General features: G+C 41.8%; 1 protein-coding gene across 4 annotated transcripts in view; it reads right to left on the reverse strand.

Moving 5' to 3' along the window:
* EPHA5 (EPH receptor A5) overlaps positions 1 to 18,947 on the reverse strand; it is a 384,474-nt gene that overhangs the window by 311,191 nt on the left and 54,336 nt on the right. For all 4 annotated transcript variants that reach the window (XR_008891897.1, XM_056568879.1, XM_056568880.1 and 1 more), the window contains exon 2: positions 11,347 to 11,411. Coding sequence is in view for 3 of the 4 variants with exons in the window: in XM_056568879.1 (XP_056424854.1) it covers positions 11,347 to 11,411 (65 nt within the window). In the remaining variant the exon portion in view is untranslated. The remainder of the gene's footprint in view (positions 1 to 11,346; positions 11,412 to 18,947) is intronic.

An 18,947-nucleotide genomic window follows, 5' to 3' on the forward strand; every position in this document is an offset into this window, starting at 1 on the left:
GGATGAATGGAAAATGGCATTTAACACTAGAGATGGACACTTTGAGTATCTGGTCATGCCCTTTGGCCTGTGCAACGCCCCTGCCGTCTTCCAAGACTTTGTTAATGAAATTTTTCGTGATCTCTTATACTCCTGTGTTGTTGTATATCTGGACGATATCCTGATTTTTTCTGCCAATCTAGAAGAACACCGCCAGCATGTCCGTATGGTTCTTCAGAGACTTCGTGACAATCAACTTTATGCCAAGATAGAGAAATGTCTGTTTGAATGCCAATCTCTTCCTTTCCTAGGATACTTGGTCTCTGGCCAGGGACTACAAATGGATCCAGACAAACTCTCTGCCGTCTTAGATTGGCCACGCCCCTCCGGACTCCGTGCTATCCAACGTTTTTTGGGGTTCGCCAATTATTACAGGCAATTTATTCCACATTTTTCTACCGTTGTGGCCCCTATCGTGGCTTTAACCAAAAAAAATGCCAATCCCAAGTCTTGGCCTCCTCAAGCGGAAGACGCCTTTAAACGGCTCAAGTCTGCCTTTTCTTCGGCTCCCGTGCTCTCCAGACCTGACCCATCTAAACCCTTCCTATTGGAGGTTGATGCCTCCTCTGTAGGAGCTGGAGCGGTCCTTCTACAAAAAAATTCTTCCGGGCATGCTGTTACTTGTGGTTTTTTTTCTAGGACCTTCTCTCCGGCGGAGAGGAACTACTCCATCGGGGATCGAGAGCTTCTAGCCATTAAATTAGCACTTGAGGAATGGAGGCATCTGCTGGAGGGATCAAGATTTCCAGTTATTATTTACACCGATCACAAGAACCTCTCCTATCTCCAGTCTGCCCAACGGCTGAATCCTCGCCAGGCCAGGTGGTCTCTGTTCTTTGCCCGATTTAATTTTGAAATTCACTTTCGGCCTGACGATAAGAACATTAGGGCCGATGCTCTCTCTCGTTCCTCGGATGCCTCGGAAGTTGAACTCTCTCCGCAACACATCATTCCTCCTGACTGCCTGATTTCCACTTCTCCAGCCTCCATCAGGCAAACTCCTCCAGGAAAGACCTTCGTCTCTCCACGCCAACGCCTCGGAATCCTCAAATGGGGTCACTCCTCCCATCTCGCAGGTCATGCAGGCATCAAGAAATCTGTGCAACTCATCTCTCTCTTCTATTGGTGGCCGACTCTGGAGACGGATGTCGTGGACTTTGTGCGAGCCTGCACTGTCTGTGCCCGGGATAAGACTCCTCGCCAGAAGCCCGCTGGTTTTCTTCATCCTCTGCCTGTCCCCGAACAGCCTTGGTCTCTGATTGGTATGGATTTTATTACAGACCTACCCCCATCCCGTGGCAACACTGTTGTTTGGGTGGTCGTTGATCGATTCTCCAAGATGGCACATTTCATCCCTCTTCCTGGTCTTCCTTCAGCGCCTCAGTTGGCTAAACAATTTTTTGTACACATTTTTCGTCTTCACGGGTTGCCCACACAGATAGTCTCGGATAGAGGCGTCCAATTCGTGTCAAAATTCTGGAGGGCTCTCTGTAAACAACTCAAGATTAAATTAAACTTTTCTTCTGCATATCATCCTCAATCCAATGGACAAGTAGAAAGAATTAACCAGGTCTTGGGTGATTATTTACGACATTTTGTTTCCTCCCGCCAGGATGATTGGGCAGATCTTCTACCATGGGCCGAATTCTCGTATAACTTTAGAGTCTCTGAATCTTCCTCCAAATCCCCATTTTTCGTGGTGTACGGCCGTCACCCTCTTCCCCCCCTCCCTACTCCCTTGCCCTCTGGTTTGCCCGCTGTAGATGAAGTGACTCGTGATCTTTCCACCATATGGAAAGAGACCCAAGATTCTCTTTTACAGGCTTCATCTCGCATGAAAAAGTTTGCCGATAAGAAAAGAAGAGCTCCCCCCATTTTTGCTCCCGGAGACAAGGTATGGCTCTCCGCTAAATATGTCCGCTTTCGTGTCCCCAGTTACAAACTGGGTCCACGCTATCTTGGTCTTTTCAAAGTCTTGTGCCAAATTAATCCTGTCTCTTACAAACTTCTTCTTCCTCCTTCTCTCCGTATTCCTAATGCCTTTCATGTCTCTCTTCTTAAACCACTCATCATCAACCGTTTCTCTCCCAAATTAGTTTCTCCCACTCCTGTCTCCGGTTCTTCTGACGTCTTCTCAGTGAAAGAGATACTGGCCTCCAAGACGGTCAGAGGAAAAAGGTTCTTTTTGGTGGATTGGGAGGGCTGTGGACCTGAAGAGAGATCCTGGGAACCTGAGGACAACATCCTAGACAAAAGTCTGCTCCTCAGGTTCTCAGGCTCTAAGAAGAGGGGGAGACCCAAGGGGGGGGGGTACTGTTACGCCGAGCGCTCCGGGTCCCCGCTCCTCCCCGGAGCGCTCGCTTCTCTCTCGCTACCGCAGCGCTCCGGGCAGCTCTACTGACCCGGTGCGCTGCGATACCGTCTCCAGCCGGGATGCGATTCGCGATGCGGGTAGCGCCCGCTCGCGATGCGCATCCCGGCTCCCGTACCTGACTCGCTCTCCGTCTGTCCTGTCCCGGCGCGCGCGGCCCCGCTCCCTAGGGCGCGCGCGCGCCGGGTCTCTGCGATTTAAAGGGCCACTGCGCCGCTGATTGGCGCAGTGGTTCCAATTAGTGTGTTCACCTGTGCACTCCCTATTTATACCTCACTTCCCCTTCACTCCCTCGCCGGATCTTGTTGCCATTGTGCCAGTGAAAGCGTTTCCTTGTGTGTTCCTAGCCTGTGTTCCAGACCTCCTGCCGTTGCCCCCGACTACGATCCTTGCTGCCTGCCCCGACCTTCTGCTACGTCCGATCTTGCTTCTGTCTACTCCCTTGTACCGCGCCTATCTTCAGCAGTCAGAGAGGTTGAGCCGTTGCTAGTAGATACGACCTGGTCACTACCGCCGCAGCAAGACCATCCCGCTTTGCGGCGGGCTCTGGTGAAAACCAGTAGTGACTTAGAACCGATCCACTAGCACGGTCCACGCCAATCCCTCTCTGGCACAGAGGATCCACTACCTGCCAGCCGGCATCGTGACAGCTACTTTGTATGTCATTGAATATACGGTTTAATTAACTATTTACTTCGGACATTTACACACGCGGCGATACCACATATGTTTATATTTATTTTTATTTACATAGTTTTTTGCTTATTCGGAAAGGGGGGGGGGTGATTCAGACTTTTCTTCGGGAAGGGGTTAAATCACATTTCATTTATTAACACTTTTTTTCCCCATAGGGGACTATAACATTGCACACACTGATTTCCTACACTGATTATCGATCAGTGTTATCGCCGCTCGACGGCTCCTGCCTGGATCTCAGGCATCGAGCAGTCATTTGGCGATTGGATGCGCACAAGGCAGGTAAGGATCCTCCTCGTGTCCGTACAGCTGATCGGGATGCCGCAGTTTCACCGCTGCTGAGAAGGTTTCACTTTCACTTCTGACGTGGCAATCCACTTTGATTGCCATGTCTGAAGGGTTAATAACAGGCATCACCGCAATTGGTGATGTCTGTTTTAGCTGCGGGTCCCGGCCGTTGATGGCCGCAGGGTCCGACCTGATATGACGCGTTATATCACAGGAGCCAGCGCAGGATGTATATTTACCTTAAGGGGTTTAAATAAAATAATGTGAAAAAAAAATGTGGTATTCTGACGTATGTAAATGTTCAAACTATTAAAATATAATGTTTATAAAACTGCACACAGAATGGCATAAATGTAAGAAAAATCAAGAATTGCTGATTTTAGGTCATGTCATATATATATATATATATATATATATATATATATATATATCTTAAAATAAAATAAAAAAAACTTTTAAAAAGTCCCATCTGAAGAAAAATGGTACCGATAAAAACTACAGATCCCAGCACAAAAATAAGCCTCCATGCAGCTCTGTGCATATGGAAAAATAAGAGTTATAGAAGTCGGAATGAGCATACTCATTTCCTTATAAAAATGCGCGCGTGGGGGCCCCATGAGTTGTAAGTCCACCCCTGGGCGGGACCCATGCGTTCAGACATCTTATGCCCTATATTATCCCCTATCCTTTAAATAGGGGATAATATGTCTTGGGGCGGAGTACCCCTTTAACTACAGGCCTTTACTTCCACATCATCCTTTTCACGCTGTATAGTAAAATAATAAAGTGTCGCATAGGCATGTATTAGATAGTATGCACATAGCTAGGATTATAAAGTAGCTATTATAATAAAATGCCATATACCTCACATTACATTGTATCATACATTTACATACCAATCATAAAGGCATAGTATATTTGCTTTTATAATAATAATTTTTGTCCCGTTTTAATATATATTTTTATTTTGCTCCACTAAAAATAGCATAATATTTGCAAGCTGCAATAGGAAAAAAAAATCAAGTATATTATTCTTTCTGCTGGATAACACATATTCATACCACGGCTGCCCTGGATAAGCCAATTACCAAGACGGCTATGTGACATGACTTTAGGATGCCAAAAATCCTCTTTTCCTTTTCATTCCTGTGCCCTACAGTCCAATGCGCTATAAAGCCCACAATGCATTGGCTGAATGGTTATGCCAAGTCTCCTCAATCGCTCGCTACAGCGAGGCCGGTGCTGAAACACTAATGTGCTCCTGAAGCATGCTGACTAAGTAAACTGTGCATGTCTGTAACCTCTGAAAACACGAACCAGATAACACAAAAGAACATTCCATGAACAGCGTGTGAGACACACAACTGCGTCTCCAACACTCAGGCCCGCCCAGAAAACATATCCTGTAAAATTGTTGGAGTACTGCTGGTCCTGAAGTGGTTAATAAAGATGGACTGTGATGAATTTCATTTCTATCCATGTCCATCAACGCCTGCTACACATATAACATTTATCGAATCCATTTTCTCCTGCAGATAGAAAAGAACTGAAGGAAATGTAATGCAGTCTATGTGGGTCATCTCCCGACCATTTGTTCAGCCTCTTGTTTAGAAGCGATCTCCTCTCGTTGACATGATGCCAGTACCACGGCATTCAGCGTTCCCCACCATCTTTGTATCTTTTTAAATCATGTAGCTTAATTCATCCAGTTAGATATGGCTGTGACAGCATTAGGCGTCCCATCGCACCGCAGTTGAAAGGAATGCTTATAATGCTGTCTGAGTAGAGACAGAAAGGGAACATGTTGTGCAGCCAGCCACGCCACATACTCTATATTCTCAGCGGACTAAAGAGGGTTATCTTCCATATTGTGCAGAAAACTCCCAGAATCCTTCAAAGGGAATCTGACTGCCTACAGTAAGCAGATGTGTAGTTTCCTAAAGAAAGCAATTGTATTCCAGAATATGTAAATAGAGGAAAATAAAATCAGCATGATAAGTACAGTAAATGGGTCATAAGGGTGGGGAGCGCGCTGTAGAATGACTCCATCAGTCTGTACACATGGGTGTAACGTTCTGCACCCTCCGTAGCCTCAAAGAAGGAAACGGCTTGATAGCTCCATTATTCCACATGACTTAATTAAAAGTTGTAGCACACAAAAGCCATTGGTAGTTCATAAAGCAAATGATGCATCAGAGACCGCAGTATCTCCGACGTCCGTGTGTGCAAAGTAAATCAATAAATAATTTATCTGTATAGGAACTTCTGTCATTAAGACCTCATTTTGTAATATTCAATAAACTACATATAATTAGCCAACAAAGGATATAAGATCTATCTATCTATCTATCTCTCTATCTCTCTATCTATCTATCTATCTATCTATCTATCTATCTCTCTATCTATCTATCTATCTATCTATCCATCTCATATCAATCTAACTATCTCTCTCTCTATCTATCTATCTATCTATCTCTCTATCTATCTCTCTATCTCTCTATCTATCTATCTCATATCTATCTATCTATCTATCTCTATCTCTCTCTCTCTCTCTCTCTCTCTCTCTCTCTCTCTACCTATCTATCTATCTACCTAACTATCTATCTATCTACCTATCTACCTATCTATCTATCTATTCATCTATCTATCTATCTATTCATCTATCTATCTACACTGCTCAAAAAAAATAAAGGGAACACCTAAACAACACAATGTAACTCCAAGTCAATCACACTTCTGTGAAATCACACTGTCCACTCAGGAAGCAACACTGATTGACAATCAATTTCCCATGCTGTTGTGAAAATGGAACAGACAACAGGTGAAAATTATAGGCAATTAGCAAGACACCCCCAATAAAGGAGTGATTCTGCAGGTGGTGGCCACAGACCACTTCTCAGTTTCTATGCTTCCTTGCTTTCACTTGCTTTAGTGGTAGCATGTCTCCAACCCACACAAGTGGCTCAGGCGAGCTGTGGCAAGAAGGTTTGCTGTGTCTGTCAGCACAGTGTCCAGAGCATGGAGGCGCTACCAGGAGACAGGCCAGTACATCAGGAGACGTGGAGGTGGGCGTAGGAGGGCAACAACCCAGCAGCAGGACCGCTATCTCTTCCTTTGTGCAAGGAGGAGCAGGAGGAGCACTGCCAGAGCCCTGCAAAATGACCTCCAACAGGTCACGCATGTGTCCACTCAAACGGTCAGAAACAAACTCCAGGAGGGTGGTATGAGGGCTTTCAGCACAACAGGATGTTTGGCATTTGCCAGAGAACATCAAGATTTCCAAATTCGCCACTGGCGCCCTGTGCTCTTTTCCCAGATGAAAGCAGGTTCACACTGAGCATGTGTCAGACGTGACAGAGTCTGGAGATACTGTGGAGAACATTCTGCTCCCTGCAACATCCTCCAGCATGACCGGTATGGCAGTTGGTCAGTAATGGTGTGGGGTGGCATTTCTTCTGGGTGGCATTTCTTTGGGGGGGGGAGGGGTGCACAGCCCTCCATGTGCTTGTCAGAGGTAGCCTGACTGCCATTAGGTCCCGAGATGAGATCCTCAGACCCCTTGTGCGACCATATATTGGTGCAGTTGGCCCTGGGTTCCTCCTAATGCAAGACAAAGCTAGACCTCATGTGGCTGGAGTGTGTCAGCCATTCCTGCAAGAGGAAGGCATTGATGCTATGGACTGGCCACCCGTTCCCCAGACCTGAATATGATTGAGCACATCTGGGACATCATGTCTCGCTCCATCCACCAACGCCACGTTGCACCACAGACTGTCCAGGAGTTGGCAGATGCTTTAGTCCAGATCTGGGAGGACATCCCTCAGGAGACCATCTGCCACCTCATCAGGAGCACGCCCAGGCATTGTAGGGAGGTCATACGGGCACGTGGAGGCCACACACACTACTTAGCCTCATTTTGACTTGTTTTAAGGACATTACATCAAAGTTGGATCAGCCTGTAGTGTGGTTTTCCACTTTGATTCTGACTCCATATCCAGACCTCCATGGGTTGATAAATTTGATTTCCATTGGTAGTTTTTGTGTGATTTTGTTGTCAGCACATTCAACTTTGTAAAGACGAAAGTATTTCATACGATTAGTTCATTCAGATTTAGGATGTGTTATCTTAATGTTCCCTTTACTTTGTTGAGCAGTGTATTTATCTATCTATCTATCTTTCTATTTATTCATCTATCTATCTTATTTATTTATTTACCTATCTATCTGTCTTGCATTTTCATATTTTCCTCCTCAGCTTCAAGGAGCCATAACTCTTTTGATTTTCCATCTACAGAACCACATTATGGCTTGTTCTTTGTAGGACCAATTTTACTGACTGACTTATTGGCCCTGATTTATCAATCAGCCTAAAACCCTAATTGTCTGTTTTTCCCATAATAACCAATCAAAGCTCAGCTTTCATATCTTAACGAGCTCTGGTAAAGTGAAAGTTGAGCTGTGATTGGTTACTGTGGGAAAAACAGACAATTAGGACTTCAGGTTGATGGATAAATATGGGCTAGTATCTTTATTCTATGAGTCAGTACCATTACAGCAATAGCTGATTGATTCTATCTACAGGTCTTCAATAAAACTTAGCCTTTGTTAAAACCTTCATAAACTCAGATATTCGCACAGTTGACATGTTTTGAGTTTGGTTATCTAAGTTAGGGGTAACCTAAAACATGTCAACTGTCTGGCCCCCTGTGTGGGTAAACAATTTATTTCCCATTTTTTCTTTAATATACAGTTGAAAAAAGGACACTTTGCCTATGGCTACTATGGCTGCTCCCTGCATAGCTGCCTCAGTTTTTTTTTCATTTTCTGGACTTTCTGGATATGTACTGCATGTTGTTTTTCCATTTTGGGGGTATATTTAACTTTTTGATGTTTTTTTATTTTTAATTTATTTTTTATTTTTTCTGGAATGCATGTTATTATATTATTATCAATTATTATATTATTATCAATTATAAATCAATTTGTATTATGGAAATAACTAAGCAGTGTATATAACACCACTCTTTAATAGTTCAGACATTTTCATATATATATATATACAGTGACCCCCCGACCTACGATGGCCCCGACATATGATAACTTCCACATGCGATGGCCTCTCAGAGACCATCGCATGTTGAAGTCAGCATCAACATACGATGCTTTTGTATGTCGGGGCCATTGCATAAACGGCTATCCGGGATTTGTGAATAATATTTGAACATAGCAATACCATTTGTGTTTATTTTTTTTATAATAGTTTTTTTTTTCCTGTGATTAATGGGAAAAGGTGTCTGAAGTATTCTGAATGTCTAAAATCATCTTTTATCTATTTTCATTTCAGGGGTCTGTATTTGTTGAAAGGGTAAGGAGTGTGGTCTGTACTTTTTACCCAAATTTCCTTGGAAAAATGAGGGTGCGTGTTATAGGCTGGTGCGTGTTATACCCTGATGAATACAGTACATTCATAAAAGTATATAAGGCATGTCCTGTTTTCATTTGCAACACCCATAAGGAAATTGCCTAGAGCAACAGAGCATGTGGGTTCCCTGTGGAGTGCATGCCATCCAGGCTGTACCCTTCTATTTCCAATCATAGACTGCAGTTGTGGTCTTCTTTGTCTCATGCATTGATATCTATTTAATATTTGCACTATTTGTGGGACAGGGGTTATAGTTACTGTGTCCACCCCTAAGGATAGTTGTGCTGCATATTTTCTGATTATTACAATCGTTTCTGGGTCACTGTGTATTGCTGATATTGTTGTTTCTTGCATGTACTCTATGAGGTGAATGTCTTGCCCCTCAGATTGTAGTGTGTTTTTATGTGAGCATTTTAAATGTTTTTACATGTGTTTTCTATGCTTATAAGTCACAATCCGTTGGGTAATTTTCCACGATACTTTGGTGTGCACCTATGTCTTAGTGTCTCTCATTTTCTAAACTAGTTTCATTGTCTGTATATAAGACACTTGGTTGCATCCCATGCGTGTATTGTTTACTGGGCTGGCAGCCCATATGCGTGTGTATATGTTTTTGTTTTCGGGTCTGTTCTATGGTCTATATTAATTTAGGTAATCTGCACTCTTCTTCAGGTATAATAAAGGAGGTGTATGTGCTATTTGTGACTCCGAGTTTCCTTTAGTACAGAATTAAAGGGACTTCATATCTAGTACTTTCATTTTTAGTATTTGTTTTGCGTCCCAGGCTCTGCTTGGGTTAGACTTTTAGCCATATCCATCAATCTTTATTCATTTTTTAAGAAAATGTTATGCTTTGCAAAATTAGGCACTAATTATTAGTGTTGAGCGGCATAGGCCATATTCGAATTCGCGAATATTCGCGAATATATGGACGAATATGCGTGATATATTCGCGAATATTCGCATATTCGCAATATTATCGATTTATTTTCGTATATGCGAAAATTCGCGTATGCGAAAATTCACATATGCGAAAATTAGCATATACAGAAATTAACATAAGCGAAAATTCGCATATGCGAAAATTAGCATATGCAAATTTTTGCATATGCGGAAATTCGCACGCCGGTCTCACACAGTAGTATTAGAGCCTTCTTTACACCACACAAGCTGGAAGCAGAAAGGGATGATCACTGTGATGTGTACTGTGAAAAAAAACAAAAAAAAAAAAAAAAAAAAAAAAAAAAACAATATTCGTAATTACGAATATATAGTGCTATATTCGCGAATATGCGATATTCGCGAATAAAATTCGCATTGCGAATATTCGCGAGCAACACTACTAATTATTATAAGGTGCTCAATGGCATTTAACAAAGGCCAGGTGGCCTGTATCCAAAAATATAGTGATATAGGGGTCAATATGATAAAAAAAAAATTTGTACAATTCGTTTTTTTTTTTTTTTTTTTGTCTTTGGCAAGTATAAAATGTGTCCTAGCAGCAAACCAGAAAAGCTGTATTGAGGATGTCATTGATCATACCTTCTTCAAATCACTGAATGCCAATACAAACATTTAGAATGAATATTCACATGATGTTTATTGTGATGGTCCCTCATGCCTGAGCTCTACACTATGGCATTAAAGGGGTACTCCGATGGAAAACAAACATTTTTATTTCAAATCAACTTATGTCAGAAAGTTAAACAGATTTGTAAACTACTTAAATATGTTAATCCTTCCAGTACTTATCAGCTGCTGTATGCTACAGAAGAAGTTCTTTTCTTTTAGAATTTCATTTCTGCCTTACCACAGTGCTCTCTGCTGACACATCTCTCCATTTTAGAAGTGTCAGCAAAGAGCGCTGTGTTCAGACAGAAAAGAACAACTTCACTCCCTCTGTAGCATACAGCAGCGGATAAGAACTGAAAGGATTAAGATTTTTTAATAGAAGTCATTTACAAAACTGCTTAACTTTTTGGAGACAGTTGATCAGAATTTTTTTTCCCCCCACCAAAGTACCCCTTTAAAGGCTTGGTGCAGCCCCCAGGGTTCCTTCATATGTATCGCTATGAGATCACTTATTTTACCTTTCCCATGCTACGCACCACACTATAAATGAAGTATGTTTCAATGGGTTTTTCAGGCATATATCATAATAAACATTAACTGTAGGCCAAAACTGCAGCCACTTGAAAGAAATATAATGTGCTCCCTTTGTATAATCCTGTTTTCTGTCTCACAGCAAGAAGTGAATTCTATCATGGAACAAATGCTGCATAAACTGATTTCCCTACCAAGGAAACAAACCAGTAATTTGTCTTAGAACAGAGAGGCAAAAAAAAATAAAAAGTAAAAAAGCGCCTGACGCTTGCTGACAGATACATCATGTACAACATAAATGCAGCAAATTATGGGAATCACACAATAGAAAACTCAGATAAAAAGTTGTAGCTTACAGTCAAAACAAATGAACCTATTAAAGATGTGGCAGATTTTTTAACTGACTTCTTATGAGCACATGCCTTACCCCGTTTTTTGGGTATGCTATCCATCCAAGGTCACCCATGACCGACCGTGAATCCAGTAAATTCACTAAAAAATAAAAGAACAAAACAAGCATTATTTTGGTATTTATGTTACAGTTTTTAGGTTTATTATTTATTGGCATTATTGGGCATTATTCTTTTATCCAATGGTGGTTCATTTAATAACAATTACAAATGTTAAATAATAGTACTAGATACAATGTTTTGCTATGTCTGCTTGAACACTAGTGGTCTTACAAAATCATAACCAATAAATCTAAACTAGTATGATGGAAGATATTATATTATATCCCAACCTGAAAGCTGCACAATTTAACTGGTATAGGTTTTACTGGGGTTATTTGCCTACACATCTTCAGGAGTGTCATCATGCCAGGGTACAGCAAGGTGATACCACTTTTCTGGATGGTAGGATGTAGTTGGTTATTTTTAAAGGAGCCCCCCCCCCCCCCCCATGCTTACAACTGTATCAAACAGTTGAATGCTATGACAGAGCAGGGGGCCATCACCTTTTCACCAGTCATTCTGGTAGGACCAAAGCCACTTACAGCCCACTGTGTATGAGGCTCTGGGACTCCAGTGCTGGCTTGAGCAATTCATTGACGTCAAAAGAGCAGGTCGACAGCCAGGAAAGGCTTGTAGACTAATGTACTCTAAGACCTGGTGTTACCCCTTCTAGCCAATGTCTGCACGCTAGTTAAAACTAGAGCAACTGCTACGTGTGAGCATTCAAAGACTGGACTGTGTTTACCATGACTAGAGGAAATTGGTGGTGTGTGAATGTGGTAGTGGGATCAATAATTGGCTGCAAAGCACAGGTGGGTGTCTGGGAAAAAAAACTGTATCAATGTGTACCATGAGGGCAAGGGGTCAAACTGTTTTATCTTCAAAAACCTTATAGATCTTTAATATGCGCTAAAAATGAGAGAGGGACAAACCAATGTGTGATGATTGTTTGTGCAGGGTGTTAATATGTATGATGAAAAATATCTGGACTATGATCATATATGGTGGGATTATGGATGATGTATGGTATATGATTGTGTATGGTGTGGTACAATATTGGAAGATGCCTGTAGCCTGAGTTTCTCCTTTTATCACAGGAATATGGTGAGTCATTGGCAGTAGGATGGTACTATTAAGAGGTGTCAGGAAGATACATTGAAATTTTGTGGCTAATAGGTGGGAAGGGTGCTGAAAAGTAAGAAGCAAGAGATAACTAGCTCAAAGATGAGTCAGGGATGGGAAAAGTCATCATTTATGGATAGATGGAAAAGAAATAGAAAAACTAGCAACTCCAATCAGGAAATGTCATTGGCGGTGACTGCAGTGTACTCACACGGTCTGCTGAGTTCTATTGTATTACTTGTTTATGCCACTGTTTGTGGTAATATTGCTCTTTGTGTAGTGTTTTATTTAGCAACAGTTTTATGGTATTTTTCAGATAGCATAAAGTGGTAATAATGGCCTTGTATAGGTGAATGTCATGGTAATAGTATGATAGTATTTTTAAAGTCAATACTATCACACATCTATTGGTTTTGTCACAGGGTAAATTACTGCAGGTAAGCTCTTTTATGGTTTAAATTATTTTTATTGGATTTTTTTTGAGAAATGTACAACAAAGGAAAGATTGGCCAAAGAAAACAACGTGGCCAAGGAACAATACATAACAAATATTACACAGTTATATAAATATTACTAAAGCAATCACTCAGTATGTAGAAATATTAATTTGCAGAATCATGTCTTTGGATGTTGCGGATATTATAGACATATCCGGTAGATCATTATAGGTCATCTTGAAAAGTAAAAACGTCACATAAGCAGTTTTAAAGTATTTTATAGTCATATCTATAACTCTGCAGTGAAGAATAGGATTTTTCATGACTAGATCCATGGATACAAGCCCTATTGCACTGATTTACATAATAAAGTACTATACAAGGACAGTATACTACTTATCTGGTTTATCTTATCACAAGCTATCAAATTTGTCTTTGTTATGTAAAAACTTTTTCCTTATGCCCTGATCTTTCTAGATCATTGCAATGCCAGTAGAACTTACAACCAATATGATTGATCAGTCATATTGAAGAAAAGTAATTGCTTAGCCCTGGGCTGAAAAGATGGAAAATATGTGGTGTCCCGGTACAGAACATGGTTCTGTACAGTCCTACAGTCCCCTCAGGTAGAGTCCCTCAGGTCCACAGGGCTCTCCTGCAGGGTCCCCCTAAGTCATGATATGGTATTCTATTGTATATAAAGTATGTACATCTATTATAAGTACTGTACAGTGAATGTAAACTTTATATAAATATTATTAGGATATTTACTGTGTATAGGAGCTTCCTAAGGTCATGTGATATGTCATGTGATGTGTGATCACATGATACCCAGAGTTCCATGGGCACAGGTAACCACAGGCAACCAGCTACCAATGGGCTTTAGTCCAGCCCCCCTGATATAAGGGGTTGTAGTGTCCACATTCACTCTCTTGTTTCTGCACTCTCTTAGTTCCTGCAATCAAAGCAAGCACAAGTCCTGTACAAGTCAAGTCCAGCATATCTAGGCCAAAGCCTATAAACCTGCAGCCACATCAGATCTGTGAGAACAAGTTAAAGGGGCATTCCAGGCCAAAAGTTTTTTTTATATATCAACTGGCTCCGGAAAGTTAAACAGATTTGTAAATTACTTCTATTAAAAAATCTTAATTCTTCCAATAGTTATTAGCTTCTGAAGTTGAGTTGTTGTTTTCTGTCTAATTGCTCTCTGAAGACTCACGTCCCGGGAGCTGTGCAGTTCCTATGGGGATATTCTCCCATCATGCACAGCTCCTGGGACGTGACATCATCATTGAGCAGTTAGACAGAAAACTTCAGAAGCTAATAACTATTGGAAGGATTAAGATTTTTTAATAGAAGTAATTTATAAATCTGTTTAACTTTCCGGAGCCAGTTGACATATATAAAAAAAGGTTTTTCCTGGAATACCCCTTTAAGTCCTTAGTGTCCCTACCAAAGTCATAACAGTAGTACAGTGGCCTGCATCATCATTATTATTGCAACTACAAGTCCAAGCAAGCCTGAGAGGTTCCCTGTGTCCCGGTCCCCTCTGTGGAAGTTGGCTATTTGTAATGACTGTTTTATGCCTCCTTCAGTGAAGTTTCAGTTGCATCAAAACTCTGCTTTGGACACTCCTTTACTATATGCCGTTTTGGGTTTGTTGTCGGCGGTGCCCTAAACCAAACAATCAGATCCTGGCGTCACGAACAGTAGGGGTTAACATCTTGCCCCAGGGGTTAATACCATCCGACCCCACCACTCAGTCCGCTACACCCATGGTTCTGCCATACAACGGTGGCTCACCACAAATATGTGTATCTTTTCATAGTAATTCAGTTTTATTTGCTAATACCCTCTTTACATCCAACACCTTAATTCCTGTAAGGGCCAGTCCACAATTCTATATCTCTGCCCAGTGGTAGGACAGCATGGACATGCACTGTCTCCATAGATGACAATGCAGTCTGGTGGAATTTTGCCAAAATAATGAACATGCTCATTCTTTTTTGAAAGGTCCTGAATCTTGAAATTCTGCAGTGTGATGCACTATACTACGAAAGTCACTATTTGCATGATAACACAGCCACACTCACAAACAACATGTACATCAGAGAGATCTTCTGCATGCTATAGTATCTCCTTAGTTATTATAGTCCTGCCTATCAGTCATTTCCATGTAACTGCCCTAAAAATACGGTTTAGTAGAAGGGCGGTAACCTCTAGGGCTCAGCCAGGTCCTCTAGACATGAGATTAAACCGATTGTGTTACATTTTAGTTAATCAGTTTTTTAGTTAGATCAGTTGAGATTCTATAACAGTCATAACCACCACTCAGGCACGAATAGCCAACTTATAGCCAGTTTACAGCCCATTTTCTCAGAGACTTGTCTACGACTACACAATGATGGATGTGATGCTCAGTCAGGGTCATACCATAATTTAGCCCTTCAGGTTGCCCTCAATGACTCCTACAATTGCCTTCCATGGTGTTATTCCATATCTTGAACAAAAGATGTAATTGGAATGTGTGTAGGAGTTGTAAATTGGCCATGAATTGATAAGGAAAAGCTTGTTGTTTGTAACACTTGACATATGGTGTGTAATGTATTATAAAAGAAAGATAAGACTCATGTGTCACTAGAACAAAAGAAATGACTGCTTTGATCGTGTCTGAGAAAAAAATAACAATGCCTTGTACTGTGTAAAACCAGAAGCCAAACTATGATAGTGCACAGTGATGTCATGAATATGTTCAGCACGTACAGTGACCAAAATATATTAACTTTTGCCAATCATTCCCTTTCTCTATGACCTCAAGTTTTACTGAAATGTATCCTTTAGGAAAGGTTTCCACTTTCTTTTCGGCAACAATGTGCAGTAAAACACCCCAATCTCTGTGCAGACATTTCACAGATGGTTATGCATTTTGTGCAGAGTCCACAGAAAGAATGGACAGGTTCATTCTTTCTGCGGGCATGGAAATACAGCCATATACACAGTACAGCAGAAACCCATTGAATTCAATGAGACTCTGCACGGAAATTCCGTTGTGTGAACATGCATGCTCTTCACCTGTCTAGTTCTAGCTATCGGTCACTCAGACCCTGACCAATCAAAACTTTTAACATGTCTCTACAAGATGTGGTATGTTTTTTTAAAGTGACAGTGCCTATTTAAGGAATGCAGTTTCATGTTAAAACAATTTAACACAATATCAGGATATGCTTTCAGAACACCAAAGAAGGCTTCAGTTACATCCCTGCATGTGACACAAACACAGTGAGGGAGATAATCAAAACTGCACCGAAAATCTGGAACAAATTATGTCATGAAAAAATGAGGATAACTAGCTGATCTTAGGGGTCTCACTTCTGGAGATTTCCAATGGGGACCCCAGTTTCCGGTTAGAATGGAGCGGTGAATTATGTATATGACCCAATATTCCATTCATAGGTATTTCAATTGTTGACAAAATGACTACATAGCATATTTTCACAGATTCCATCTTTTATAATTAGCACCATTAATGTTTTTTCCCCAGTATATATACTTAAGGACTATCATGGGTAGAGATGAGCGAATCGAATCGGACGAAGTCGAACTTGTTCCGAATTTCATGAAAAATTCGATTTGGACCGAATCCGTACTTCGAATAAGGAATTTCTTCATTAGCGACACCCCTGCAATCATTCTGTATAATGTATAGATGTGAGCGGCTTTCTCTTGTGCTCGCATCTCTACAATAGATAGGAAGATCGCAGTGGGTGTCAGCAGTGTTGTGATCTTTCTTTAACTGCAGGTACTATTGCTCCCAACATGGAGCACACTCTGCTTCATGCTAGGAGATGTAGTACCTGCATTAATAGACAGATCACAGCGGGTGTCACCTCTCACACCCGATGCTATTGTCCTGTATAACGTATAGATGCAGGCGGCCGGCCGCTCTTCTCTGGTCCCACTGTAGTATGAGTATATGCGGTATATATACCTATTATTCATATTTCCCACAGAGAACTGTGAGTAGCTGGAACCATCTGGCCAATCACAGCTCTCTGTGGGAAATATGAATAAGTGATGTGAATTCTATTCACAGCAATGGCCAGTGGAGTATAGTGCAGAGATGTGAGCACAGGAGAAAGCTGCTCCATCTCTGCAATAGAAAGGGCAATCGCATCGGGTGTCAGGAGTGACACCTGCTGTGATCTGTCTATTAGTACAGGTACTACAGCTCCCATCATGGAACAGTCTGTTCCATGCTGGGAGTAGTAGTACCACCTAAAAAAATGTAAAACATTGAGAAAAAAAAGTGAAAAACACACACACTTTATTAAACACAATATTAAAATACATTACTAATAAAAAATTTAAAAAATATTTAAATGAATTTAAAATTTTTTATTATTCTTACATTTAAATGGCCCTTTCTACATTTTTATTATTGTCGGCTCCATTTTTAATTCCCTGCCCGCCTACATACAGTCATGACCGTAAATGTTGGCACCGCTGCCATTTTTCAAGGAAATTAAGTATCTCTCACAGAAAAGGATTTCAGCAACACGTGTTTTGCTATACACATGTCTATTCCCTATGGGGGTAATTCATCAATCTTTATAGAGTAATTTTAAGTGTATTTTCTTGCGCAAAATCTTGTGCAATGATATTTTCTGCGTTTTTTTGTGCGTCTTTTTTGTTGGAACTTTTTCTAAAGTTGTCACCCTTCAGGTGTACCATAGAGCCAGTCTTTTATATAGACATGGATTTATTAACTGTGTTTTATTTTTTGGGATGCACAAAAAGAACGCAAATCTAATTTTTTCCTGCAAATATACACCACCTCAGAGGACACGTACCAAAGTGTCTATTTTCACACAGTAAGGACTGCAACTCCCATCATGGACAGACTCTGCTCATGATGGGAGTTGTAGTCCAGGGGTTGAGGTGCGGATCGCAGCAGGTCATTATCCAGAGACCCGCTGCGATCCGCATTTATTAACTGTAAAAGCTGGCGGTACATGCGGCTCCACTGCGCTGCCCGCGGCTCCTGTATACACTGTCATAATTCATAATCCCCGCCCCCGGGTCATGCGAGCTCTGATTGGTCAATAGCTATCCACCAATCAGAGCTCCCGATTATGAATTATAAGAGCTGTATATAGGATCTGGCGTGCAGCGCAGTGTAGCAGCATGTACCGCTGGCTTGTATAGTTAATAAATGTGGATCGCAGGAGAGTGAACTCCAGTGATCTGCCCTTGGACTACTACTCCTATCATGGGACAGAGTCTGTCCCATGATGGGAGTAGTTGTAGTACCGCATCGCTGCTGAGGGATGGCACTAGCACATCCCCCGGCTGTGGGACTTTTAGGACTACTACTCCCATCATGGACAAACTGTCCATGATGGGAGTTGTAGTCCAGGGGCTGAGGTGCAGATCGCACCGGGTCCCTCTGCAGAGACCCGCTGCGATCTGCATGTAAGTTAACAAGCCGGGCGGTACATGCGGCTACATCGCGCTGCCCGTGGCTTCTATATACAGTTGTCATGATTCATAATCCCCGCCGGGAGAGGGGAGCTCTGATTGGAGAACAGCTGTTGACCAATCAGAGCTCCCCTCTCCCGGCGGCGGCAATTATGAATTATGACAGCTGTATATAGAAGCCGCAATGTAGACGCATGTACCGCCGCTTTGTATAGTTCATAAATGCAGATCGCAGCGGATCTCCAGAGAATGATCTGCTGCGATCCGCATTTAAGTTAGCAAGCCGAGTGGTACATGTGTCTACATTGCGGTGCCCGCGGCTTCTATATACACTGTAATAATTCATAATCCCGGGAGAGGGGAGCTCTGATTGGTCAATAGCTATTCCACCAATCAGAGCTCCCGTTTCCCGGCGGCAGTCATAATTCATAATCACCGCCGCCGGGAGAGGGGAGCTCTTATTGGAGAACAGCTATTGACCAATCAGAGCTCCTGTCTCCAGGGGGGGGGGGGGGGGGGGGTTTGAATTATGACAGTTG

Source organism: Hyla sarda, chromosome 1 (genome assembly GCF_029499605.1).
Source record: "Hyla sarda isolate aHylSar1 chromosome 1, aHylSar1.hap1, whole genome shotgun sequence".
In the NCBI taxonomy this organism is placed as follows: domain Eukaryota; kingdom Metazoa; phylum Chordata; class Amphibia; order Anura; family Hylidae; genus Hyla; species Hyla sarda.